Source organism: Plecotus auritus, assembly GCF_963455305.1.
Source record: "Plecotus auritus genome assembly, chromosome: X".
Classification (NCBI taxonomy): Eukaryota; Metazoa; Chordata; class Mammalia; order Chiroptera; family Vespertilionidae; genus Plecotus; species Plecotus auritus.
This window is the reverse complement of record NC_137784.1, coordinates 42,596,186-42,623,952: the sequence shown is the minus strand read 5'-3', so window position 1 is coordinate 42,623,952 and position 27,767 is coordinate 42,596,186. Positions and strand designations below refer to the sequence as shown.

The following is a 27,767-nucleotide window of genomic DNA, read 5'->3' as shown; positions in this document are numbered from 1 at the left end:
ATGAAGTCGTAAAAGGAGACACTAGATTATGTAGTTTTGAGGAGAAAGCTAGAGGGACAGCAGCCAATGTCACTGTGCCTAGTCCTTCTCTAACACTGCCCACAGATGCCATTTTTGCTTGGTCAAGCATTGCCTTCCACACAGCATCAGACTTGAGCAATCCATTAGGTTCATCCTACTGACTCCCTGTGGCCCTGCCCCATGAAGCTCACACTCTGCTGAGGAATAAGTTAGCTGGGACCATTTGGGGCCCATGGTGCAGTTTTCATGGAAGGCTCTCTAGGTGGTCCTTGCAGACTCTGGGTATCAGAGATGCACAAGGAAAGACTGAGCTTTGTGGTTCTAGAGTGAGCCATTTTTCTCCCCCACACACACCAACTGATGCCATACTTCCCATGCAGAGCCCCTCCCCCATGCCCCTCCACACAGACAAATGTTACTTTGTTTTAGCTATATGAACCCTACCGGCTTCAACCTAATGACTCCCCATCTCAAAGGTCCATGGGCCCCAGGGAGGTGGGAGGTGGCCTTGGTGTACCCTGAGATTTTGCAGAGTGGCCTCAGACCTAGCACTGGCACTAAGTTTGAATTTCTATCAAGTTTGTGAACAACACTCGCCCCTACCTGGTGACTCACCGATAACCTACCTCATGCAACTCACATATTGCCAGAGGCTTTTTAAGTGACTGAGCCTAACAGCCAGCCAGGAGGTGGAGGCAAATCACAGGGCACTTTTGCTGAACCTTCCCCAGGCTTGGTACTGGTGGGAGTCAGTCTTGGTATGCAGCTTGGCACTTCCCAACCCGATCCAGACCCAGGAGAGGCAGCCACAAACTGTGGATCACTTTACAGCTGCTAACAGGTAGCCCAATGGCAGCTTCTGACATTGACTTACACCAGAGTCCCTCCCCAGAGGCCCCTAAAAATCAAAATCATACCAAGTGATGGCTTTCAGACCACATTAGAGCACAACCCAATTAGTTCCACCAGCAGCATACTCAAAGAGAGATCTTGGCAGACACAATCTGCTAAGGCAAATCCTACTTCATGTGGTCAGTGCTCACAAAGCAGCTCATACACTGTGATTTGGGTCAATTCTCACAGCCAGCCAACCTGACAGGCCAACAGCAATCAAGATGCAACTACAACTGTAGGGCTCACATAAGCAACACATGAAAAACTCCTGGAGCACCTAATTGAAGTGATCATGGAGACTGCACCGGTGAGACCCACAGAACACCTATTATATAAGTCCACCCTATCAGAAATGGGAGATGTAGATCTACCTAATAGACAGAAACAGAGAGAGGCAGGCAAAATGTGGAGACCAAGAAACATGCCCTGAATGCCAAATAGGAGAAATACCTGCCGGGGTTCTTGTCCCAGCATTACGAAGGGTTCAGCAATCTGGAGAAAGGCTGTGCGTAGATTAAGTAGGAGTCCAAGGACGAAAGATAGTTTTGAAAGGCATTGGGGGTCAGAGGAGCTTCAGCTAAAGGAGCTAAAGGATCTCCTTGTCTCAGGACCACGTGCTTTTTATTAACACAATTTGTCCTAAGGCAAGGTGGAGACATAAACTTCAAAGGGTAGGGTTTACAGAAGCATTGTCAGATTGGGGAATAGCCTAACGCTGTTCAGGTGTTTGGCCAACAGGAGGCAATAACATGTAGGTTAAGATGCCCTGAGCTGTCTGGCAGCAAGCAATCATCCTATTCAGGTTTGGGGGAAGTGCCTATTAGCCACTCCAACAGGTAATTACATATGTGACTCAGCCCTTGTTGAGCCCCCAAGTTTCATCAACCTTTTGATACAACTCTTGTAATTATGACATGCTGGAATTGGCTCCCGGCAATACGCAGAAAAAGAACTAAATGAAATGGAGGCAATTAACCTTCCAGATACAGAGCTCAAGACAATGGCTATAAGGATGCTCAAGGAACTTAGGGAAAGAATGGAAGTCAACAAAGAGATAGTAAGCATTAAAAAGGCCATAAAAGCAATTAAAAAGAACCAGTCAGAAAGGAAGAATGCAATATCTGAAATGAAAAATACACTAGAAAGAATCAAAGGCAGATTATATGAATCAGTGATTTGGAAGACAAGGTAGCAGAAAATACCCCATCAAAGCAGCAAAAAGAAATAAGATTTTTTTTAAAGGACCTCTGAGACAACATCAAGCATGACAATATCTGCATCATAGGGGTACCAGAATGGGAAGAGAGAAAGCAAGGAATTGAGAATCTATTTCAAGAAATAATGACTGAAAGCTTTCTTAACCTGCTGAAGGAAATAGATACACAAGTCCAGGGGCACAGAGAGTCCCAAACGAGATGAAACCAAAGTGGCCAACATCAAGACACATCATAAAAAAAGTGGCAAAGTTTAAAAACAAGGACAGAATCTTCAAAGCAGCAAGAAAAAGACAGTTATCTACAGAGCAGCTCCCATAAGACTATCAGCAGATTTCTCAACAGAAACATTTCAGGGAGAAAGAATAGGTATGAAATATTCAAAATAATGAAAAGCAAGGACCTATAACCAAGACTGTGCTACCCAGTAAGGCTCTTATTGAAAATGGAAGGAGAAATAAAGAGCTTCCCAGGCATGAAAAAAGCTACAGTTCATAACCTCCAAACCAGTATTACAAGAAATGTTAAAGAATTTTTTAAGTAGAAAGAAAAGTAAAAAGAGGAACAAAAATTTGTATCATAAAATGGCAATAAACATGTATCTATCAATAATCACTTCCAATGTAAATGGATTAAATGCTCCCTCAAAGACATAGGGAATGGATAAGAATGGATAAGAAAACATTGCCAATACATATACAGTCTATAAGAGACCCACTTCAGATTGAAAGGCACACAGAGACTGAAGGTAAAGGGGTGGAAAGAGATATTTCATGCAAATGGAAATGTAAAATAAGTTTGGGATGCAGTATGACAAAATAGACTTTACAACAAATGCTATAATAATGGACAAAAAACACTCCCTGTTGATAAAGGGATGAATGAAACAAGATATTATAATCCTTGTAAATATGTATGCACCCAACATAGGACCACCTAAATATATAAAGCAAATCTTGATGGACATAAAGGAAGAGATCAACAGCAATACACACATATTAGGAGACTTTAACATTCTATTGACATCACTAAATAGATCTTCCAGGGTCAACATCAAGAAGGAATGAGTGACCTTAAATGACACACTAGACCAGATTGATTTAATTGATATTTAAGAACACTTCATGCCAAAGCAGCAGATTATATATTCTTTTCAAGTGCACATGGAATAATGTCTTAGATAGACCACACGTTAGGCCACAAGGAAAAAAAAAAATCAAAAGCTACCTTGACACAAATGTAAAAAATAACACAACAAAAAAATCTATAGGATACAGCAAAACCAGTCCTAAGAGGGAAATTCATAGCACTACAGGCCTACCTCAAGAAATAAGAAAAATTTCAACTAAACAATCTAATGTTACATCTGAAGAAATGGGAAAAAAAGAAATAATAAACCCAAAGTGAACCAGAGGAAGGAGATAATAAAGGTCACAGCAGAAATAAAATACAGTCCAAAAAATACCAAAGAACAATGAATCCAATAATTTGTTCTTTAAGAGATAAATAAGATTGAGAAAACTTTAACCAGACTCATCAGAAAAAGAGAGCTGTCCCAGTAAATAAAATCAGAAATAAAGTAATAGCGGACACCACAGAAATACAAAGAATTATAAGAAAATATTATGAACAACTACATGCCAACAAAATGGACAATTTAAGAAATACATAAATTCCTAGAAACATACAATCTTCTTAGATTGAATCAAGGAGAAACGGACACTCTAAACAGACTGAATATAACCAACAAAATCAAAGCACTAATAGAAACAAACTACTAACCAACAAAAGTCATGGACCTGAGGTCTTCAGAGGCGACTTTTACAAAACATCCAAGGAAGAACCAACACCTATCAATCTCAAACTAGTCCAAAAATTCAAAAGGAAAAAAAAAATACTTCCAAGGTGATTTTACAAAACGAGCCTTATCTTGATCCAAAACAGATAAAGACACTACAAAGAAAACAATTGGCCAATATCCCTGAAAATATAGATTCAAAAATTCTCAACAAAATATTAGCAAACCAAGTTCAGCAATGCATTAAAAAAATCATACACCAAGACCAAGTGGGATTTATCTTTGGGATACAAGGTTGGCTCAATAGCCGCAAATCAATGAACATGATACATCAAATAAACAAAATGAAAGATAAAAATCAGATGATCATATCAAGAGGTACAGAAAAAGCATTTGACAAAATACAGCACCCATTTATGATCAAACCTATCAGCAAAATGGGAATAGAGGGAGCATAAGTTAACATAATAAAGGACTTATATGACAAACCCTCAGCTAACATCATGTTCAATGGGGAAGAACTAAAAACTTTCCCATTAAGGTCAAGAACAAGATAGGGATGTCCACTTTTTAGCACTCTTATGCAACATAGTGCTGGAAGTCCTAGGCACAGGAATCGAACAAGAAGAAAAAAATAAAAGGCATCTAAGTTGGAAAGAAAAAAGTAAAATTGTCATTATTTGCAGATGGCATGATATCTTTTTTTTTTAATATATATTTTTATTGATTTCAGAGAGGGAGAGGGAGAGAGAAACATCAATGATGAGAGAGATTCATCTATCGGCTGCCTCCTGCACGCCCCTCACTGGGAACCGAGCCCACAACCCAGGCACATGCCCTTGACCTGAATGGAACCCGCGGGCCCCCAGTCCGCAGGCCAACGCTCTATCCACTGAGCCAAGCCGCCCAGGGCGGCATGATATCTTAAAGATTTCACCAAAAACCTACTAGAACAGATAAATAAATTCAGTAAAACAGCAGGATAAAAATAAATATCTATAAATCAGTTGCATTTTTATATAATTATGAACTACCACAAAGAGAAACTAAGAGAACAATTCCATTTACAACTGCATAAAAAAAATAATATAGCTAGGAATAAATTTAACCTAGGAGGTAAAAGACCTGTACTCAAAAAACTATAACACACTGAAGAAAGAAATTGAAGAAGATAGAAATAAATGGAAGATAGACCACGCTCATGAATAGGAAGAATTAACATCATTAAAATGTCAATAGGCAAAGCAATCTGTAGATTCAATGCAATTCCAATCAAAATGCAAATGGTGTTTTTCAGAGAACTAAAACAAATAATCCAAATACTTATATGGTATCACAAAACTTTCTGAATAGCCACAGCAATCTTGAGAAATAAGAACAAAGTTGGAGTTATCATGCTACCTGGTATCAAACTACACTTTTGGGCTATATGGTGAACAAAGCAGCATGGTGCTGGCATAATAACAGATATATAGATCAGTGGAGGTATATAGAGAGCTCAGAAATAAATCCATGCCTATGTGGTCAATTAATATATGAAAGTAGGCCAGAATGTACAATGGGGTAAATACAGTTTATTCAATATATGGTATGGATAAAACTGGACAGATAGCTTAAAAAAATGAAACTAGATCATCTTCTAAAACCATATACAAGAATGAAAAAAACACTACAGACTGATTCATTTGCCTCTCAGCATAACCATTATTGCTTGTCTCATTTTCGGTTCTTATAAGTGTATTTCTAGTATCACATGATCTCACTCATCTAGGGGAAATAATGAACAACATAAACTGATGAACAAAAACAGACCCGGAGACAGGGAAGCATCGACCAGACTGTCAAACCTCAGAGGGAAGGTAGGGGAGGGTGGGGGTAAGGGGGAGAGATCAACCAAAGGCATGCATATAAGACGAACCAGTGGTCACGGACAACAGGGGGGTGGGGGCATGCGTGGGGAGGGGTTTGGGATGGGAATGGGGGGATGAGGACAAATACCTGATACCTTAATCAATAAAGAAATTCAAAGAAAAGAATAAAAAAAGAATAAACTCAAAATGGATTAAAAAATTAAATGTAAGACTCTAAAACATAAATCCCTTATAAGCCTACATAGAGAGTATAATCTCTTATAGTTTTCTCAGCAATTTTTTTTCTGATATAAATTATTGGGTGAGAAAAATGATAGAAAAATAAACAAATGGGACTACTTCAAACTAAAAAGTTTTGGCACAGCAAAGGAAAAATTTAACAAAACAAAAAGACAGCCTTCTTAATGGATGAAATATTTGCCAGTGATACACCCCATAAGGTGTTAATATACAAAATTTATAAAGAACTCATACAGCTCAACATGAAATAAACCAAAAATCCAATTAAAAAAATGGCAGAGGATCGGAATAGACAATTCTCCAAAGAGGACATATTTATGGTCGATAGACATATGAAAAGATGCTCAATTCACTGATCATCAGAGAAATGCAAATTAAAATCACAATGAGATATGAACTCACACTTGTCAGAATGGCTATAGTCAATACGTCAATAAATTATAAGTGATGGTGAGGATGTGGAGAAAAGGGAATCCTAGTGTATTGTTGCTGGGAATGCAGACCATTGCAGTGACTATAGAAAACAGTATGGAGGTACCTCAAAATGACCGACCCAGCAATTCCACATCTGTGTATATGTCCAAAGAAACCCAAAACACTAATTTGAAAGAATATACACACCCCTGAGTTTACTGCAGTATTATTTACCATAGGTAAGATATAAAAGCAACCCAAGTGCCCATCAGTGGATTTAAAAGATATGATACATCAGTTTATGTTGTATCATATCTTTTAAATCCAAGCATCGATCAGACCGTCAAACCTCAGAGGGAAGGTAGGGGAGGGTGGGGGTAAGGGGGAGAGATCAACCAAAGGACTTGTATGCATGCATATAAGCCTAACCAAGGGACACAGGGGGGTGAGGGCATGAGTGCGGGGGTAGGGGGTAGGGGGGCAGTGGAGGGATAAGGACACATAATATAATACCTTAATCAATAAAGAAAAAAATATAAAAGATATGATACATTATACAATGGAGTACCACTCAGTCATTAAAAAAAAAAAATGAAATCATAGTATTTGCGACAGCATGGGTGGCCCTAGAGGGTATTGTGCTAAGTGAAATAAGTCAGTCAGAGAAAGATAATGCCATATGATTTCATTTTTATATGGAATCTAAATAACAATATAAACAAACAAACAAAACTGAAACAGATTCATAGATATAGAGAACAGACTGATGGTTGCCAGATGGTAGGGGGTTTGGGGGACTGGGTAGAAAAGGTGAGGGATTGAGACGTACAGGTGGGCAGTTGCAAAAAAGTCATGGGAATGTAAAGTACAGCATAGGGAATATTGTCAATAATATTGTAATAACTACGTTTGGTGCCAGTTGTGTGGTGGAAATATATGGGGACCACTTTGTAAAGATTATGATTGCCTAACCACCATGCTGTATGCCTGAAATTAATACAAAACAACATTGAATGTAAACTATAATTGGAAAATAACATTTACTCAGAGGGAAGAGAGGTGCGGGGGTGGGTGGGAAGAGATTAAACAAAGATCTTACATGCATATGTGCGTTACCTATGGACACAGACAATAGGGTGGTGAAGCCCTGGGGTGGGGCGGGAACTAGGTTGGGTTGAGGGGGACAATGGGGGGAAAAAGATGGACATCTGTGATACTCGCAGCAATAAAGATTTTTTAAAAAGGGAAAACAAAAGAAAAATAACATTTAATAAAAATGAAACTAAAACAAACCATGGTATATTCATACATTTAAATTGAATGACCTATTTATTGATGCATGAGACAACTTGGACAGATCACAAGGTATACATAATTTCTCTTATATATATTCTCAAAATAACATACTTATGGAGAATCGATCAGTAGTGGCCAAGATTTGGGGCTAAGGTAGTTGTAATGGAATAGTTCCATATCTTGATTATGGTGATGGTTACACTAATCTATATGTTTGTTAAACTTCATATAACTTTATGCAAAAAGTACAAAACCTACATTTTACAGTGTGATAATTTGAAAAACTAAAATTTTAAAATAATTGTGCTGTCAAGGATATGGAGGAACTAGAACTTGGACAAACTTCTGGTGGGGATGCCAAATGGTACAAGTACATTAGAAAAATGTGTAGTGATTTGTCTTAGTCCATTCAGGCTGCTACAAACAAAATAACACAGATTGGGTGGCTGATAATAGAAATGTTTTTCCTACAGTTCTGAGGGCCAGAAAGTCCAATATAAAGGAGCTAGCATGGTCATGGTTTGGTGAAGGCCTTCTTCTTGGTTGGTACCAGGCGCCTTCTCATTGTGTTCTCACCTGGTGGAGGGGTGAGCTAGTTCTCTGGGGCCTCTTTTACAAGGCTATTAATGGCATTCCTGAGGGCTTCCGTATCATGACCTAATCGCTTCCCAAAGGCCCCACCTCCTAATACCAACACATTGGGCATTAGGGTTTCAAAATATGAATTCATGGGGGAAACAAACATTAAGATCATAGCAGGGAGATTCTTAAACTATTAAGCATATCATATGATCCAAACATTCTTAGTGCTAGGAATTTACCCAAGAGAAAGGAAAACATATATACAAACAGAGGCTTCTATATTAATGTTCAGAGAAGAAGCCATATTTGTAATAACAAATAATGAAACATCTCTAATAATGTCCAACACCCAAATGGATAAACAAACTGTGGTATTTCCATATAATGGAATACTTGTAGCAGTAAAAGGGAATGAACTTTTGATACATGCCACATTAACGGATCTCAGTATGCTGAGGATCAGAAAAAAAATTAGTATGTATTCTTTGATTGAATTTATGTGAAATTCCAGAAAATGCTAGCTAATATATATTGACAGAAATCAGTAGTTGCCTGGGGACTGGAGGGAGTTAGGAGAGGCAGGAGACAGAGTTTACAGAAGAGTAGGAGCAGGGAATTTATCACATCAAAACATCACATTGATATTTGTCCCTTGGAGGGGGGTGTGTATGAAAGGAAAGGGCAATGAAGTAGGATAACCCAGGATGCCTCTCAGTTACACACAAAATTTCAGTTATTAGAGCAGTGATCACTCATTCCAATTGAGTAACGTATAAATTACACACACACAAAAAAAAAATTATACACCTTTCTATATGTGTAAAACATTTAGAAATTCCATGGAAAATCATGAAAATTATATATCTAATTCATTTAAACAACTGCAACTATAGAGTTATACTTCCAGCCAGGGATTCATTCAGTTTTAGAGATGGATGAAGTACTGTAATCATCAACTGTGAACTTCTCAGTTTATATGGAGAATAGTGAAAGGACTTGCCTCAGGTCAAATAGGATTCTAGGTGCCAGACTATTCTGATTCTGCTTTGACTCTGCGGGCCATTATGGTAACCATGCCTGCCTTACCTTTGGAGGTTGGGTGACAGCACTTGGCCCCTGCTACTTGCTCCCATTGCCTTTAGGTTCCCAGTTCAGTGGCTGCAGTTCCCACTATAAGTTCTCATCTACAGAGAAGAGTGATCATGGAGCTCTTCAAGGATGCTGGGGCTCCCCTCATACATTCATTTATCACAGCTGTGGTGAAAGGTGTGTCCTGAGGACCCTTTCAGGGAGGGTGAGCAGGTTTTGAATAACAAATGCACTTTAAAACTCCAATGTCCCCAAGCCTTTGAATCCTTTCTTCTACAGAAAACCAAGGTCATTTCTAGTTTACTTGTTGTTGGCCACATTTTGGTTCACGTGTTAGCTGACCATCCAAACCAGCTCTTAGAACCCTTTATAACTCTCCAAGCTGTAACAATAAGTGCAGAATCTCTGCTTAGTGGATCAGTAAAGTCACCCTGGTCCAAATTTATGTTCCTTCCACTGTTGTCCTACACCTTTAACATCCAACCCGACCCATGCCTCCCTACTTATGTCTGTATAGATTAGAAAAATCTAGTAGCTCTTTTGGAGTACAGCACACCTTCTCATGGGTTACACTTTTTACTTCACCTTAAGAGGCCTAGTGAGACTTGAGTCTTGTTATAGATGTAGAAGCATGAGGGGAGAGGGTGGGGGTCCTGTGGAGCATCAGCAGTGTCTTTCAAGGACATTTCCTCAGGGGAGGCCATTACACTTTGCTCTGGCAATTCAGGGTTAATTTCCTCAGACTTGGGTGGGGAGGCTGTTTCTACAGGGTTTGGAGAGGCTGCTTCCACTGGTGAAGATGACTCATGAGTATTTAGGGGCTCGATGTTCCCAGCTTCATCACTGTCTTCCCACATATTCCCATCTCAACATTCAGGATCCCATTCCTTCCCATTCAATGCCTTCACTTTAATGGTAGTTACACAGTGAGGTTGGGAATCCAATTTGCATTGTAATTCAGCCACCCACAAAGAAATTCTGCGTTTTGTTTTCAGCAAGCTCAGCCTCCAGGCTCCAGAAAACTGGGCAAACATAGAAGCTTTAAGGTCTTTTGTGTAGTGTTTGAGCAGGGAATTGAAATATCTGAGCTCATCCTTTTCCTGTCTCACTTTGTTCAGTGTCATTAGGAGCAACTGGACATTCTCATGATATTCTTGAGTTTGACAAAAATGTCTGAAGGTATCATATACATGGTCACTCAGTTCCTTGCATCTTATAAGTATTTGCTTAAGAGTATCCAATGATGAGACTTTGTGTATTTCTATTGCCACATCACACCATGGACTCTCAGGGTGCAAATTTACTGCTGGAGATACAGTCATTAGTGCTTTTAAATATAATCATATTTGAGAGCTAAATCTAGAACCAATTCAGAAAATTCATTCTTAAGATTCTGTTCTTTAGAAACAGCCCTGGTGCCAAAGTTTGCATGAGTCGGTTCTCAGAGAAGCAGAACCAATAACATGCATGAGTGTGTGTGTGTGTGTGTGTGTGTGTGTGTGTGTGTGTGTGTGTGTGTGTGTAAAGGGGGAGAGACAGAGACAGAGAGAGAGGGATTTATTTCAAGGAATTGGCTCATATGATTATGGAGACTGGCAAGTCCAAAATCTATAGGATGTGCTCACAGACTAGCTACTGAAGGGAGAGCCAAGGCTGCAGTTTAAATCCAAAGGTGGTCAAGCTGGAGACACAGAGAAGAGCCAGTGTTGCAGATCAAGTCCATAGGTCATCTGCAGCAGAATCCCTTCTTGCTCAGGGGAGATAATTTTTTGTTTTGTTTTGTTCTGGCTTTCAGTGGATTGAATAAGGCCCACCCTCATTATACATGGCAACTTACCTAAAGTCCATGGATTTAAAACTTATCCTCATTCAAAAGCACCCACACAGAATCACCCATGATAATGATTGATCACATACCTAGGCACCATGGCCCAGCCAAAATGACACATAAAATTAACCATCACACTTTCTTTCAGTCTTTTCTATTTCATTCCCTCTTTATCTCTTTCTCTTTTTAACACAGAGTTGGAAAGATGTATGGAAAGATGTTCTCGGCTTATGGTTTACATAAATTTTCCTTCACTTAAAGTATTCTATGTAATTGCCACCACAACTCTATGAACTAGATAATGAAAGCATTTATATTTTATTGTTACACGCAAGAAGATCACATCTCAGGAAGGCGCCGTGACTTGCTCAAGACTAAACAGACAACAATAGCCCCTTCCAGGAGTCAAACCCAGACCTTCTGAATTAAGATTCCTAGCTATTTCAAATGATGTTTAGCTCCCAAAACCTCAGCTGTGAGTGCACTGAAAATTGCGACACTGCCCATATTTTAAACCACTTATTAACATCATAGTATCCCTGGGTCACCCTGTGTCATTTGCAGGCTATGGGGCAAGGGTCGGCATTCTCAGTTGCATGTTCTAAATCCCCTTTTATTATTTCTGTCTGTATTATGTTAGCTTTGTGTTGCCTTGGACTGTAAGCAGCACTCAAGAGAGCCTGGAATTGATGGTGTGGTTATAGCAGGAGCAAGATGGATAAGGTTCTTCTTTCCATTTAGCCATTTGACCTTTCAAACTGGAACCACCAGTGATTTGGAAAGAAAAGAGGACCTGAAGCATTTTCGTCCTCTCATAAGACTGCCAATTTGTTTGCTCTTTAGCTTAGACAATGTGATTTATTACCTTTCATCATGAGCCTAGATGGACTATGCTGTCTTGGGTTCAGCCCCATTTTGTGGCTGAAGCAGCAGAGATTTTACTTTTAAATGATAAGCCCATGGATCAGACGGTATACCTTATACCTGAATTAACCTCCAGCTCTTAAATAATAAAACTTAAACAATATCCTTCACAGGATGGATGAAGTGCAAAATAAAGAAAAAGAGATAAACAGAACCTGATGATTTCAATAAAAATAATACAAGGGGCTCAGCAAATTAAACCGTAAGCTCGAACAAGCAATTCATATCATATTAATTTTTTCACAATGCCTTTCTTCTTGCATAAAATACACCCAAACCAGGAAGGTAACTGATCTCCATGATGGTTCCAAAGCACTTTCCTGTCTATCATGAAAACAACAACAGGATACTCAAGAGGACATAGTCAGTCCAACTCAGTGAATTTATGTTGTGCCTGGCAATGTGCTACCAACTGTAAGGAATTCAAGGATGAAAAAGAGCCATAGGTTTAATGCACAAGCACACATGTGCGGTGGCCATTTATACGGCCAGCCCTGTTCCAGGCATCATGTTACCTGGAAAGAAAACTGAGAGGAAAAAAAAAATCATCAGTGGCCTTAGAATTCAGTTGGGAATAATAGTGAGACAGAAAACCTTACACATAGGAAAGCAGAGTAGCCATTAATCATAGGCTATAAGTGCAACTAGGTTTCAGAGAAGAATGACAAGGAGGTGGACTGGTGCATTTAAAATGGGGGTGGTAGAGGATTGCAAAACTGGGACTAGAAGGGTGAGTAAGAATTATACAGATGGAGGAGAGAAGAAAAAGTATTCCTAAGAGAATGAGGAAAAAGGGAATACATGCACAGAGATGGGAATGGGCATGGCAAATGTGGGAAGCAGCAAGGAGAGTTATCAAGACATGAAAAAAATAACTGTTGCCCTGGCTGGTGTGGCTCAGTTGGTTGGGTGTCCTCCCATGCACCAAAGCTCCCCAGTTTGGTTCTAGGTCAGGGCACATGCCCGGTTTGCGGGCTCGAGATCCCAAGTAGGTGCCGTGCAGAAGGCAGCTAGCTGATGGAAGTTTCTCTCTCACAGCGATGTCTCAATGTCCTCTCTCTCTCTCTCTCTCTCTCTCTCTCTCTCTCTCTCTCATGCTTCTCTCTCTCTATCTCTCTCTCTCTCCCTTTTCTCCCGCCCTCCCTCTCTCTCTCCCTCTCATCAATAAAAAACATTATATAAACATATACAAGTATGTATATGAAAGAACTATTGAAGGCATCATAGAAGTGGCCTCATGGGGCCACGAAGGAACAGTGGACTAGGAATCAGAGGGCCCTCAGGTCCAGAGGTATCATCCTAGCCTTGCACTTATTATGTGGGTGGCCTTGGTTAGGTCAATTAGCTGCTCCCTGCCCTGCTGCCCTGGCTTACTCTGTCATGTGAGGATACTGACATTAGCCTGCTGCTCTAACTCTTGCTGAGAAAACAATAAGAGCTGATGCCTGAAGAAGCGTGTGTGGTTTTTTTTGTTTGTTTGTTTTTGTTTATTTTTTTAAGAGTGAAATAAAAATCAAGTCCCTTTCTTCCATTTTCTATTACATCAGCATGGTGAAGAAATGGTTCCTGGGTGTATAGTAAGTAGGGTTTTCTCTCTATTGGGCTGTAGGCAGGGTATTGTGTGTGTGTGTGTGTGTGTGTGTGTGTGTGTGTGTGTGTAAGGAGGAGAGAGGGGGTACTGATTAATTGACATGAAGGCAATTTTTTGCCTGGGAGAGTGACAGGCCCGGGTGTCTGGACACGGGGGAGACAGGTCTGCCTTGCAGGAGGTATTTCTTTGGTCCCCTGCTGGGTTGTATGAGACCATTGCCTCTCTGAAAGAGGTCACTGGTCTCTGACATCAGATGAAACAGGTGACAAAACTATACATGAAGATCAGTGAGATGTGGTGGAAAGAGACCTGAACCTGGAGTGAAACTTACCTGAGATAAGTTTAAGGGTCCACCCTATACTAAATATTTGAATGTAAGCAAGCAACTTCCTGTCTCTGGGCCCGGGCCCTCATCTGTCAAACGGAAGCAAAAACAGTACCTGTCCCACTTCCTTATAGAGTGGGTTTTGATAACGATCAAATGCACAACATGTGAGATCTTTCTATAAACTCTAAAATGGCAGGACAACACCGCTTATTTTTCTTGTCAATAAATGAAAACTGAGTTTTATGATCAGTTATAATCTACTATTTCAGTGTGCTCTATCCTCACCTGGGAAAGGCTATATTTCAGAAAGCTAGCTATACCTTAGCACAGTATCCTGTGCTGACATTGGTTCAGAATAGGAATCAAATAAAACACACTCCCACGTAGGCTTTGGGAAGCCTGCTTGCAGGTACTCTGGCTGCACAGTTGGAAGGAGGCCCTTGGGCAGTGGATAGCCATTCTTCCCGGGTTCTTCCCTGCCACAATGAGATGAACCACAGCAAAGAACTCAGGCAGGGTCAAGGCTCCATCACAGTCAGCATCACTAAGTTCCCATATATAAGATACTGAAGTTAGGCTGAAGTATGAGGGTTTCTATATAATTAAATCTGAAGACCAATTCAGGATGAAGATCAGACAGCTATTTGAAAAAAAAAAAAAAAAGTTTGTATCTGCAGTTAAACACAAGGGAGAATTGCCTGAACTCTGTTTCACTCTGTGTGATCATTTGCTTCATGTAGGCAAGAACACAGAGTTCAACAGGGTTTTCAGAATATTCTAGTTACAAAGGTGTTCCTACTCAGAGTCCCTGCTTTAGAAATCTAGCATCAGTCTAGAATATAAACCTGCACCAGTTTAATGTCTTCTCAGTACTAGAGTTCTAGCCCTGGCAGGTTTCCTCTGCCTCTCTGCAGGAAAACAAAAACAACAACAACAACAAAATGAAACAGTGGGCTTCTTTGATTGGGCGTTCATTTCATGTGGTTGTCATTTACAGTAAATGCGGTTGTCTCGAATTACACAAAATGCCTCACTCACAAAGAGGGCACACAAGGGGTTGGAAGAGAACCTGGGTTTTTCCAGAGAGTACGTAGGGAGTGCCCTTAGAAGGCTGTGGATCTCCCCAGCCAAGGTAGAGGGATGTAAAGTGGGTCCTCTCTTCAAGTCCACTCAAGCAAGCAAGAGGGTCTTCAAGAAGACCACTCCCTAGAGCTCGTGTGTGCTCCTTCTCTACTAGGGACCAACCAAGAAGCACTGTGACGTGGCGCCAGGAGCACGTGGCAGAGCTCATATGCCCCGCCCCCTAGCTAGAGGCTGGCCTGGAGCCCCATTGAGACGTCACCCCTTGCAGCCCGGTTCTTCCGGGTCCTGTTTCCTAGGAGACGCTACAGACCTCTCCCAAGAGCCTCAGTGCCAAGCCAGAGAGTCCTCAGCCCTAACCCAGACCCTCCCAGAGCAAGGCTTCCGCCTCCAGAACCACCCCCACCCCAACCCCGCCCCCCATCCCCACCCCACCTGCCCAACTACCTAGGAGCAGATTTCCCTGGGACTCTAGGAGCAAGAAGAGAAAGGAAGGCCTCATGAGTGAGGCAGGAGAGGCCACCCTCACGGAGATGGCCGCCTCCATCTCCCCCCAAGCCGTCTCCCCCGAAGCTGGGCAGAAAGATCTGTCGTCCTTGGGAGGCGGAGATTCTGTCCAAGCCCTAGTCACCAGCCACTTCAGCGGAGACTCCGTCCCCGAGGCCACCGTGGCAGCTGGCACCAAGGAAAAGGCGCCCAAGAAAGTCATCGCCAAGAGGGTGAGTGGATCCGTCAAGTGGTTCAATGTAAAGAACGGGTACGGTTTCATCAGCAGGCATGACACCCAGGAAGATGTCTTCGTTCACCAGACGGCCATCACCCGGAACAACCCCCACAAGTACCAACGCAGCGTGGGCGAAGGCGAGACCGTCGAGTTCGATGTGGTGCAGGGCAAGCAGGGCATCGAGGCTGCGAACGTGACCGGGCCAGGCGGCGCCCCAGTAGAGGGCAGCCGCTTTGCTGCAAACCGCCCCCGCTTCCGCCGTGGCTTCTACACCCGCCATCGCGCGCCACAGCATCACAGTGCCAGGGGCCCTGAGGGGGACGTCTATGACTACGACTATGACTACCACTACAACTACGACTACTACTACGACTACTACGACTACTACGACTACTACCACTACTACGGCTACTACGGCTACTATGACTACCACTACCAGGGCAGCAGAGAAGACTTCGCCTTAGCCCAGGGCCAGAGGCGCCGCCTGCCCCGCCGCCCCCAAGACCAAAGGCTGAGGCGCTTTCCGCCCTTCCGCAGGGCGGGGGCTGTGACCCGCCGCCCTTCCACCTTCGCTCCCGCCAGTGGCCCACGGGCCGCCCAGCTGCCTGGGTCTGCACCAGCCGCCAGGCCCGAGAGCTCACCACCACGCCGCGGTCCTGGCCCTAGCTACCGCTTGAGTCGCCCTAGGGGCCGAGGCATTGCCCCTGGTCCGAAGTCGTCTGAGCAGATGGAAGCAGAAAACAAGGAGAGTGGGAGCGATGCAGGCTCTGCAGCCCGCAGCTCCAACAACCCCCTCCACCGCCCACAGCAGCCGCCTGGTGCCCAGGACCAGAGCCCTGAAGGAGGAGAGGAGGAGACCGGGAAGGGGAAGGGCCCTGCTGGAAAACCCGCTTGCCTTGCCAATCAGAGCAGCGCCTCAGAGGAGGATGCCACAGTTGCAGATGCCACCTCTGCTGCACAGGCCCAGTGACACTCCTGCCCCCTCCCAGGGACTCCCTGGCCTGGGCTGCAGGTGATGTCCTCTTGAGGTGCCCTTTGGCGCTACACAGTCCAAACATCCATATTGACTGTCAGGTTTATGCCCTGAGAAAAAGACACAGCCCTTCCCCAAGGTTTCAAGATAAACGACAAGATCTGTATATTTCTGAACTCCCTCTTACCATCTGCCTTGGCAGTTTCTGTACACACATGCACTCCCCCACCCCCCCACACACACACCTGTATCCATTCTTTTAAAATATCTGACCAGGATCACAACTGAATTAGATGGAGCACTTAAAAATGTTCTTTCTAATGCAAAAACAAAGATGATCTGATATTGAAGATTACCTGACATTGTGTGATATTACTTAACTGGATGATCATTTCCTCAATAAATCATTTCATGTTCATTTTATCTGTTATCGCCGTTGTCTGATTTTTTTTTTAAAGCCTGCCAGCACATACTTATACTGAAACAGTCCTTTCAGTCCTTTTATCAGAACCAATTTTAGCAAACATCATACCTGTCACTCTTTTTACAAGTCACAAACTTAAGGCTAATTCTGGGCTTATGGATTGAACTTCTCGGGATATTCTAAAGGATTAGAAATGGCCCCATCACTTTCTTTTTCACCACCCCTTCCCACCCTGCATTTGAGCAGTAAGTCTGGAGGGCCACCTACCCACACTTAATGCTTAGGTACTCTCTGAGGCAAAACATGGAAAAACTGAGCAAAACATCATGACGAGCAAAACAATTTGGCTCTCTCGAAACAGAATTTGCTTCCTCTGTATTTTTTTTCTTTCCATGGATTTGACCTAATACCATTTAAGTATTTGAAAGAAAATGGGCCATGAAGGGCTAGAGGGTGGGAGAAATGGGGAGATGTTGGTCAAAAGGTACCTAATCTACAGCATGGTGACTTAAAGATATTCCTTGGTATACTGGAAAGTTGCACTGAGAGTACAGCTTTAGTGTTCTCAACATGACAACAACAACAAAATGGTAATTGTGTGAGGTGTCAGATGTGTTAATTATCCTTATCTTGGTAAACATTTCAGAATAAATACATGCATCAAATCATCACATGATACATCTTAAATTTACATTATATTAAATGTCAATTATATCCTAACTAGAGGCCCAGTGCATGAAATTAGTGCACAAGTAGGGTCCCTAGGCCTAGCCTGTGATCAGGGCCGATCGGGGCCTTCCAGCTGCTGGCCAGGGCCTTCCTTCCCCAGCTGCCAGCCGGGGCCTTCCTTCATTCTGCACCGCCCCCTGGTGGTCAGCACACATCATAGCAAGCGGTCGAACTCCTGGTCAGTCAAACTCTGGAGGGGACAATTTGCATATTAGCCTTTTATTATATAAGGATAAAGATGTGGGGGTGGGGGGGACTAAAGAACAAAGTGGGCATGGATGCAGGTATAATTATTATTGTGCGTACCCATAGAACTGAAGAGAAACATCTAGTCCAGCCGTGGGCAAACTACGGCCCGCGGGCCGGATCCGGCCCATTCGGCTGTTCTATCCGGCCCACGGAGCCGAAAGAGTGGAGGGTTCTCTTGCTCTCCCCTCCGCTCCTTCACCAGCAGCAGTGTTAACATGGCAACGTCGGGAAACACGACCGCAGCTCCTTCTTCTGAGTGGGCGGATTTATATCCGCCCATTCAGTAGAAGGAACAACCTCTCAATCTTCCAGAGGCTCCTTGTAATGCCCGCGGACGTGTCCCCCGACATCACCCTGGGAATGTGTAGACACGTTATGGTGGTGATGTAGAGAGACAGGCCCCTGGAGAGCACAGTGTCAGAGCATTAGACCAACAACACTGTTCCCACTGAAGTTGATGTTTTAAAGACCAAAAACCTTTCAACCCAGTCTACATTGCCATCTACATCTACGTCCCGGGCATAATTTGGAAGTTGCACTAAAGAAAATGTTTAATTTACTGTTTACACATTTTGTTCTTTTCTATTTGTTTTAGTTTTAAATTATTTTATTATATTTAAGTTTAATTTGAAAGGCTTTTGTACCTTTCCTTTGTTAGGCAATTTTATTTTGCCTTTGCCATCTTCAATATAAGGTATGTTATTGTGCTATGATTCCTCCATTTTATGAAGTTTCAAATTATAATAATTAGTGTTTACATTCTTCTTGTTAAAATGTTTGAAATGAATAAAACTATTGAAATAATAATAAAAAAAAAGACCGTACCCTTTTATGTAATGATGTTTACTTTGAATTTATGTTAGTTCACACAAACACTCCATCCATGCTTTTGTTCCGGCCCTCTGGTCCAGTTTAAGAACCCATTGTGGCCCTCGAGTCAAAAAGTTTGCCCACCCCTGATCTAGTCCATAGTTTCCATCTGTGCTTCCTGGTTAAGTCCCTCTAGGGTAGGGGTGGGGGCGGCGGCTGTGGAGGATTCATGGAAGGCTGAGCAAGTGAGGTTTAGCCCACCTCTGGCCCTTTCCCCTCAAAGAGAGAAGTTCTGTCTTCCCTATCCTGGTTTTCATTTGGACATATAGTGGGGTTGGTGGGTAGGAGGCAGGGGTTGGGTTTGCCGGGAGTGGGTGATCAATACATTTGAAACCAACAGGAGTCTTTAAAACCTCATTTTACAAATTAAGGAAATTGGATATCCAATAGCAAAATCAAAGTACTCACTTTACTTTTTAAGTATTTATTTATTTATTTTTATTTATTTTTTTAATCCTCACCCGAGGATATTTTTCCACTGAGTTTTTGAGAGAGTGGAAGAGAGAGGAAAAGACAGAGAAATATCGATGTGAAAGAAACACATCGATTGGTTGTGAGGCGCCTGCAACCTAGGTATGTGCCCTTGACCGGCATCAAATCAGGTACCCACCCTTAGGTCTGCAAACCGACACTCTATCCACTGAGCCAAACCGGCTGGGGTGTACTTTTCTTGTTTTAATGTTGAGACATTTTACACCGCATTATAGACTAGCATAAGAGGTTAGGAGAGGGAGTATTTGATCATTCAGTATGGCTGAATAGCCTCAATCAATTTGAGTAAAAGCAGTAGAGATTACTCATTTAGCAAATATTTGGGTGCCAACCTGTGCCAGACACTTTGCCAGATACTAGGAGTTGCATCATGGCAAAGAAGATGGTTCCTACTCTTGAGGAGCCCAAGGTCTAGTGGAAAGTGAGACGGAACTGGCAATGACTACGGGATGGAGTGAGTGCTCTGCTGAGAGGAAACACAGGTGATCCAGATGATGACAGGGTTGGCACCAGGGATACTTGAATTGAAATTGTAATGTGGACTAAGTAAGTGTTGGGTCCAAGATGGTAGGGTAGGATACAGGGAATATACACCTATATACAGAGCAATTCCTCCTGAACAACAAACGAGAGAAAGACCACATAGAGAAGGGTAGGAGAGACTGAGATGAGGTAATCACGGGAACCTCACCCCAATGGGGAGACCTGTGGTGGAAAGGGATATCACTGAGGGGCTGGTGAGGGCAGACTTGCCTGCTATGAGGCACAGTGATAAAACAGCGATTAAAAGGGCAACTAAACTACACATGAAAATAATCCATTTACTAAACCCCAGGCACCTGCCAAATGAATGTGGGGGGAACTTGCAGGAACTCACTTGGATCTGAGGAGCTGGCACTTGCCATTGTTGATATTCCTCCTCCAGCTAGATAGCACTCCAGCCACCCTGCAAGGCCTCCACAGCAGGACCTCCCCATCCTAGACCACCTTGTTCTGCAAGGGCGGCAGCCAAGGCCAGCTGGCCCACCAGGGCACCCCAGGCTCCCTGCACCCCAGGCCAACTCAACCAGTGACCACTGCAGCCCCAGTCAGCTGAAGCCCAAGCCTGCCAGCCCCCCCCAGAGCCTTGCACCCCAAGGCCAACTCAGGTAGTACCTGCTGCTGTCCCCTTCACCCGGGCCCCCAGTAAGCCCCCTGGAGACTAATACCCCTACCACCTTACCCTGCAAGCCCAGCAGCTGGGCCCCTGGGGAGCCCCAGGAGCCCAGGGACTTTGGATCACCATGCCCCATGTTCCCTGCAGGCCCAGAAACCCAGTCCACCTGGGCACCCCAGGTGCCCCATGCCCCTGGCAACCTCAACCAGAACTTGTTGAAGGCTCCCCAAGGCCTAGCTACATGCCCAGAGTGGGCTGCAGTCCCTGCTAGCCAGACCCCCCCCCCCCAGGGTAGAGAGCATAAACATTGTGAAGAGGGGACTTGAGGAAGGCAGTATTCAGGTAAGTGATGGGGAGCATATCTTTAACTTATCACACTGCTCCATGAATTTAGATTTGAGTTTAATGGATACAAGCCTCACATGAGCTTCCTACTATAAAAAAGTAATGTAAACAGAGCCACTTTAATATGGAGCAGGGACTGCCATCCCAGAGGAACTGCCTTGCATGTCTTATGCCTTGAACCTTTGAAATGTTAAAACAGGGCAAAAAAACAACAACACACCAAAAACAAACAAACAACATCAACAACAACATTGGGACTGGGCCTAAGCCAACAGTATGTCTCAAAGAACTGTTTGCAAAGATAAGAAAGCAAATGTTATGACTACGGGACTGATGGCTACTGGACTGAAAATAAAAATGTTTAGAATCAGCACCACTTATGTTAGCTTATCTGCACCAATAGAAAAAATGTTTTCCTTCTATGTGTGGATGAAAGGGGACACATGCTATCCTGACAAGCTCAGAGAAGGCCTGCAAGGCGGTCTTGCAAACTCGGAGACCTAAAGTAACCACAAAGGATGGTCTGAAATTAAACTTTAACTAAAAGCAGTTATGGTGGGTAGTTACATACTAGACCCGTGTCTTCACTGACAAGGTCAACCTTTACCTTAACTGAACCTGTCTGTCTTTTTGCATCTATGATAACATACCCTTGAAATGTCTGGGTAACTTGTAACTTCCCTTTTTCAGAACCCCTTGGGGCACAACCTAATGTGCCTGGGCATCAGGACAGATACCACAAATCCCTTCATTGTTATCATGTTAATTGTTCCTGCACCCACCTAAATATGGGTCTATCATTTTACTTTTTATCCAGTCCCAGTGGTTTCCCCGCTTTGCTTTCTCCAGCCTCTCTAGTCTATCACCAATGGATTTCATGTAACCCACCTATGTCCCTTCCTTTGATTGCAATGTATAAATATAGACGTAACCCACCATTCTCTGGAGCATTATCTCAATCTGTTGAAGTTCTGCTTCTAGGCAATTGTCAACAGTTTGGCTCAAATAAACTCACAAAAATTCTTTATAGGTCTGAATGTTTTGTGTTTTTTTTTTGTTTGTTTGTTTGTTTTTACCTTAACATATTGATGTAATTGTTCCCCCTTTGTCTCGTATCGGGAACACTATTTGGGTCTGCCTAAGTCAGTGTTTCCTGAATCACTATTCTTTTCTTTCTTTCTTTTTATTTTGATCTCATGTAAATACTTGTTGCCTCTGACTTTGAAAGGGCTTTTATTTTTAGGTTAACATTGTTGCCAAAGGAGGAACGCACGAGGCCAAAAGGGGTAAAGGATTATGAATTTATTAGGTCATCTGGATACCAGATGGGCTGAGCCCCCAAATGGCGCCAGCACCCAAAGATGGGGGTCAGAGGTTTTTAAAGGACTCTAGGCGGGCTTTTTCTGGGTGGAGAATTCTCTGTGCAGGTCTGGATTCTGGGAAACTCCAGAGGGGAGAGGTAATGGTCTTAGCAAGTGGAATGTGGACTAAGTAAGCGGTATGTCCAATGTGAAGTGGCCTAAAGGTCAGCTCCCAGGGGAAGGGGTATCGATTCAATTCTTTGATCAGACCTAACATTCTAGCCTTTTTGTTTTATGGAATAGGGATGAAGGTCATATCTTCTGTATTTACCTCCTGCTGAGGGGGGACATGGAAATCACGGGGGAATGGACTTTGATAGTAGTAGGCTGGACAATGGGTTGCAGCAGCATGATTTCCCCAAGAGACTGGTTGGTGAAGGCTCAAAAACGGTCCTGTTGTGTGACTTGGGAGGTAAAAGCTGGTCCTGAGGCTGCCACAGCATCACTTGTTTGGTTTTGCTGCTTTTCTGGGCCTGGAGCTGAAACAAAACTGTGGCCTAGCTGTTATCTTTAGGGAGGAAAAAATCAGGGGTGTAAGTTGCCTGACTAGTGATATGAAAGGGGAGCATAGGTTACCCTGGGGGTGAGGTTCTTGTTTTCCCAGTTTTGCCCCTTGCTACGCATCCAGAGCTTTCTTGTGGGTCCTGAGGCAGGATTTCAAAATAGGATGAGCAGTGGTTAGCCCCCCCCATGCCAGTTCCAACCTTTTCTGTGATGCCAAGGGTTATTAGGAGAGGGATTATCTGAACTGCCTTTTTGTCGAATATGGTGGGTTATGGGGACCAGTAGAGACTGATTATTGGGGGCTACATCTACATTGGGTGAGAGATAGATGAGAGTACAGGTTCCTGTCCAGCTGGTGGGGAGACAGATGTATGTGTTCTCCCAACAGAGGAAGAAGGATCCCTGATCATGGAGACAAGCTGAAAGGTATAGAGAGAAGAGGTGAACTAAAGGGTATGAGATTCCCTTTCCCAGTTCCACGCTCCACGCTGAGAGGGTAGTCGCCATGGCACTATCAATAAGGGGTGACAGATGAGTGGTTGAGATTTTATTGCAGTGAAAGTGGGAGGGAATGCTAGAATGGGCTGTTATCCAAGGGAAAAGAGAAAGGGAAGGAAAGGAGCAGTTGAAGCCGTGGGCCTGGATGGTTGGATAAGAAGTAAAATGGACTGGCTGTAGGAAATAACCATTGGCTTACGGGAAGACCAGGTAGTCAACCCGTTGGAACCAATGGCTCTTTGGCAGTTCTGGGTTAACTGTGGTGGTGCAAGCTGATGATGGGAGATGGCCTTTTGTTATATTGCCCTGTGAACTTGTAAAGCATAAAGGGGCTTGGGCGATTAGTGGGGTGTGTACTCTGATAGGACCTGTGACCGGGAGGGAGGAAGGAGCTACCTTAGTAAGAAATAGAATATAAGTACAGAAAAGAAGGGAAGCTCAATTTGCCTGGGCTGTAGGATAATTACATAGAAGGGTGTCTACCTTTTTGATAAATATAGTTCCCTTTCCTTTTTATAAGCTAGAGTGATTTTTGCCTGATTCCATCTCTTGATTGATATAGGGGTGGTGGTATACACTGAAGAGGAGAGGGAAAGGCAGAGCCAGCAATTCCTGGCTAAGGAGGGAATGGGTAAGGTTAAGTGTTCGTTCGAGATGACTGGAGGTGACAAAGTTCCTTATGGGTGTAGGAGAGGAGGGTTGAAATAGGATGAGAAGGAGAGCTAATTCCCACTTCCAGGGTCGGGATTGTCCAAAGGGGGGCGGGGGAGGGTATGTTTAGGATCTAGAAAGAAGGAAATCTTGTCCCATGGGTAATCGACGTCCCTTTGTAGAAGGCAGTCCCATGGAAAGGTGAGAATCCTGATGCAAAGGGGGAGGGGGCAGTAGCTAGGACCTGGAGGATTTGTATTGGGAGAGGAGGTGGGCTTTCAGGGAAGTCAGGGTCATTAGGGTACATAGGGAGCACCTGAAGGAGTGCTCACTCATTCGTCCTCTTCTTCTGGGATGTGGGTAAGGTGGAGTCTGGTGGGCCCAATCTGGTGGCTGTAATACTTAGGGGACTCCATCTCATGTGATGGAGGTGTTCCAAGAATGGGTTTTAACCTGGAAAGGTGGAACCATGGGGTATGCCCTGATAGTTTAGCTGCAATTGGGGCAGTTAATAGTACCTGATAAGGGCTGTAAATTATTGATAGATTTCCTTTAGGAGGAGTAGGGGGGATGTTTCCTGTAAAAGTTGAGGGAAGACCTGATCAGCATGTTCTTCAGTAATTGTCAGATGAGATTTAAAATGGGGACATAGACTCCAAGAGGGGTCTCTGTGGAAGGGAAGTTTCCTAATAAGAAGGGTCTTCCATACATGAGTTCAAAGGGACTAAGGAAGGAGAGTGCATGGGGGAAGGGCCCTGATGTGCATAAAGGCTAGAGGTATGAGAGTAGTTTAAGTTTCTTTAGTTTCGAAAGTCAATTTAGTTAGGTGAAACTTAATTAAGAATTTGCCTTTTTTACTTTGCCTGAAGTTTGGGTCTGGTAGGAGGACGTAAGTTCCAGTGGATGTTAAGAGTGCAGGAGATCTGTTGAGTTATTTGAGATCTGAAAGCAGGTTCATTTTATGATTGTAATGAGGTAGGTCAGAAGTAGTAGGGAATGGCTTCTACCCACCCAGAGACAGTATCTATGAGGGTTCAAAGATATTTGGTTTTTTAAATAGAGGGCATGTGAGTGAAGTCAATCTGCCAGTCTTGTCCAGGGATTTGGCCCCTTAACTGATGAGTGGGGAAAGAAGGAGGTCTGACCTAACCTGTCCTTGGGGAGATACGGAGTAATAAGTAGAACAGGTTTTGGTGATATGTTGCAGTAGGAAGGCTAGGATAGAACATGTGATGAGGGGTTTTAAGAGTTGTAAATGTATCCTATATGTAGGGAATTGTGACTATCCCATAAGATATCATAGGCCTGACCCTGGGGAAGGTTATGTTTTCCCTGAAATTTTAACCATGGATCTTCTGAGTGGTCCCAAGAGCCAATAGGGGCTGAAGTTCCTCTGGAGTGTATTAGGGTGTTATATGGGTTATAGCTAAGAGCTGGGAAGACGGAGGCTTCCTCTGAGCTGCTGTCTTGGCCTCTTGGTTTGCTTTGTTATCTCCCTGTATTACAGGATCATTCCTGACTCTGTGTCTTTTGCAGTGTATGACTTTTAAGAAGGCTAGAAGAGGGGAGAGAGGTTCCTAAATACCAAGCAGGAAGACCTGTTGAGGCTTTCAATGATAGTGCCAAGAACTGTGAATGAGCGGTGGAAATAAAGAAAGTCTAGGCTCAGATATAAGGACTTAAAGCATCAGGAGAGAGCCTGGGCAGGGCCGCTTTAGCTTACTAGGAGAGAAGGGGTCCCTTCAGACGTCAGGGGTGATCAGGTCCTGACTCACTGGACAACACAAACCTTCTACCCATTCACAAATAAGCAGCTTTGGTCAAAAAGTAAACAACCGGCATTTACATTTATGAACACACTTTAAACACACTCTTACTTTCAAGAAAATATACATTCAACAAAGTACAAGAGATCTTCTGTAATAAAAACTAAGAGCAGGTGAATTAAAACGTATCTAGCCATCAATGTTTCAGTATTGTATGCTATTTTAAAATATTTAGATGTTTATCACTTAACCCAGAAATGCTCCAAAGTCTTTAAAGTTAATAAAGACTTTGAAAAATTATGTATAGGCATGTGAGACTGGAGAAAAAGTGGGGGGCGGGGGGAGGGGAGGAAGAAGCAGGCCCAGCAGACTATTCCCAGGCCTCTAGCCGCTTGGATTTAAAACTGCCACATTTTTCCTTAGAGATAACATGCTAAGGTTTGGGTGATAATGAGTTCAGCTTCTGATAGCAGCCATACCGTTAAGTAATATGTGCAGTAAAGAAAGTTGTTCTTTGGGAAGGTGCTGAGGTGAGAGCAGTTTTCAGAGCATTAAAGGGGTGAGAATGCTGGCCTTGGGATCTAAAGGCTCAGTGAGTGATTCCTTTGCTCAGTGGGAGAAGACTAAAGTTGGGAACCCTGAGGTGAAAGTATCCAGCGAGCCCAAGAAAGGAGACCATTCCTTGTTCAGAGGAGGGTATAGTCATGGAGGAGATGAAGAGATAAGGCATTTACAGTCCAAGGAATGGCTCAGTCTTGTGAGGTGAGATAGTGAAACTGAGGTAGGTGACTGTGGTTTGGGACAACTGGGCTTTATGAGGGGATGCATGGTAGTTCTGGCCAGGCACCAAGGCAGAATGAGAAAAGAGTGAATGGGGGCATTTAGTAAGATGCAGTGTAGAGGTGAGGTGGCTAATGGCTGTGAGACTAATCCATCAACCCCCATAGTAGAGTCTTAGGAGTGGACAAGGGTCCCAGCGAATTCAGAGAGGGCAGAATAAGTGGCCCCAGTGTGCATTAAAAAGAAGATTGGTTTACCTGCCACCTCAGTTGTTACCTGAGGCTCTGTCCTGGTGATGTAAGTCTGTGGGGCCCTGTCAGGGCCCGGGAAGCTTCAGTCTTTGGTGGCCAGTCCCAGGAGGTCTGGGAGCTCCAAACTGGATCCAGAGGGCGGCTTTGCTGGACTGGCTGAGGTCCAACCTGGAGGAGCCAGACTACAGTCTGATTTCCAGTGGCCTTCCCTTCCACACCTTGGGCAGGGGCCAGGCAGGGGTCTCGAGTTTGAGCAGGACTTGGCTCAGTGTCTTCCTTGTTGCATTTGAAGCATGGGCCCGGAGGAGGCTTAGCCCCTGACTTACCCTCGGTAGGAGGACTGGCACTTCGTTTGGGGTTCATGAGAGTGCTGGCTAGGAGCTGGAAGGCTTCCTTCTGGGCCTCAGCCTTGGCTTGATCTCGCCTTTGTTTTGGGATTTGGGTATCCTTGTCTCTATTATTAAAGACTTTAAAAGTTAGGTTAATGAGTTCTTGTTGAGGGGTTTGTGGACCTGTGTCTATTTGTCAAAGTTTACAGCATATGTTGGGGGCTGATTGGGATTGTAAGATGGGTGTTCAGAAGAAGGGCTCCTTTGGGGAGCTGGAGTCTAAGGAGGTAAATTTCTGTAAGGCCTCTGGGAGGAGGAAGAGAAAGAGAGCTAGGTTTTCGTCAGGGTCTTGAGTGATTTCAGTAAGTTTGTCATAATTGACCATAATACCCTCAGTTCCTGCAACCTCCCTCAGGGGTAGAATGGGGGCGGGAATAGAAGAGGCTGCTGAGGAGGGTGGTCTTTGGGGGGCCCGAGAGCAAGTGTTAGGTGGGA

The 27,767-nt window shown here is 43.5% G+C and overlaps 1 protein-coding gene across 1 annotated transcript; it reads left to right on the top strand.

Moving 5' to 3' along the window:
* Positions 1–15,670: 15,670 nt before the first annotated feature.
* On the top strand, positions 15,671–16,864 carry LOC308240107 (uncharacterized protein; the record flags this gene model as incomplete). Its single annotated transcript, XM_080653076.1, has 1 exon — positions 15,671–16,864. The coding sequence occupies one exon, from the start codon at positions 15,671–15,673 to the stop codon at positions 16,862–16,864; it is 1,194 nt and encodes a 397-aa protein (XP_080509202.1).
* Positions 16,865–27,767: the final 10,903 nt, after the last annotated feature.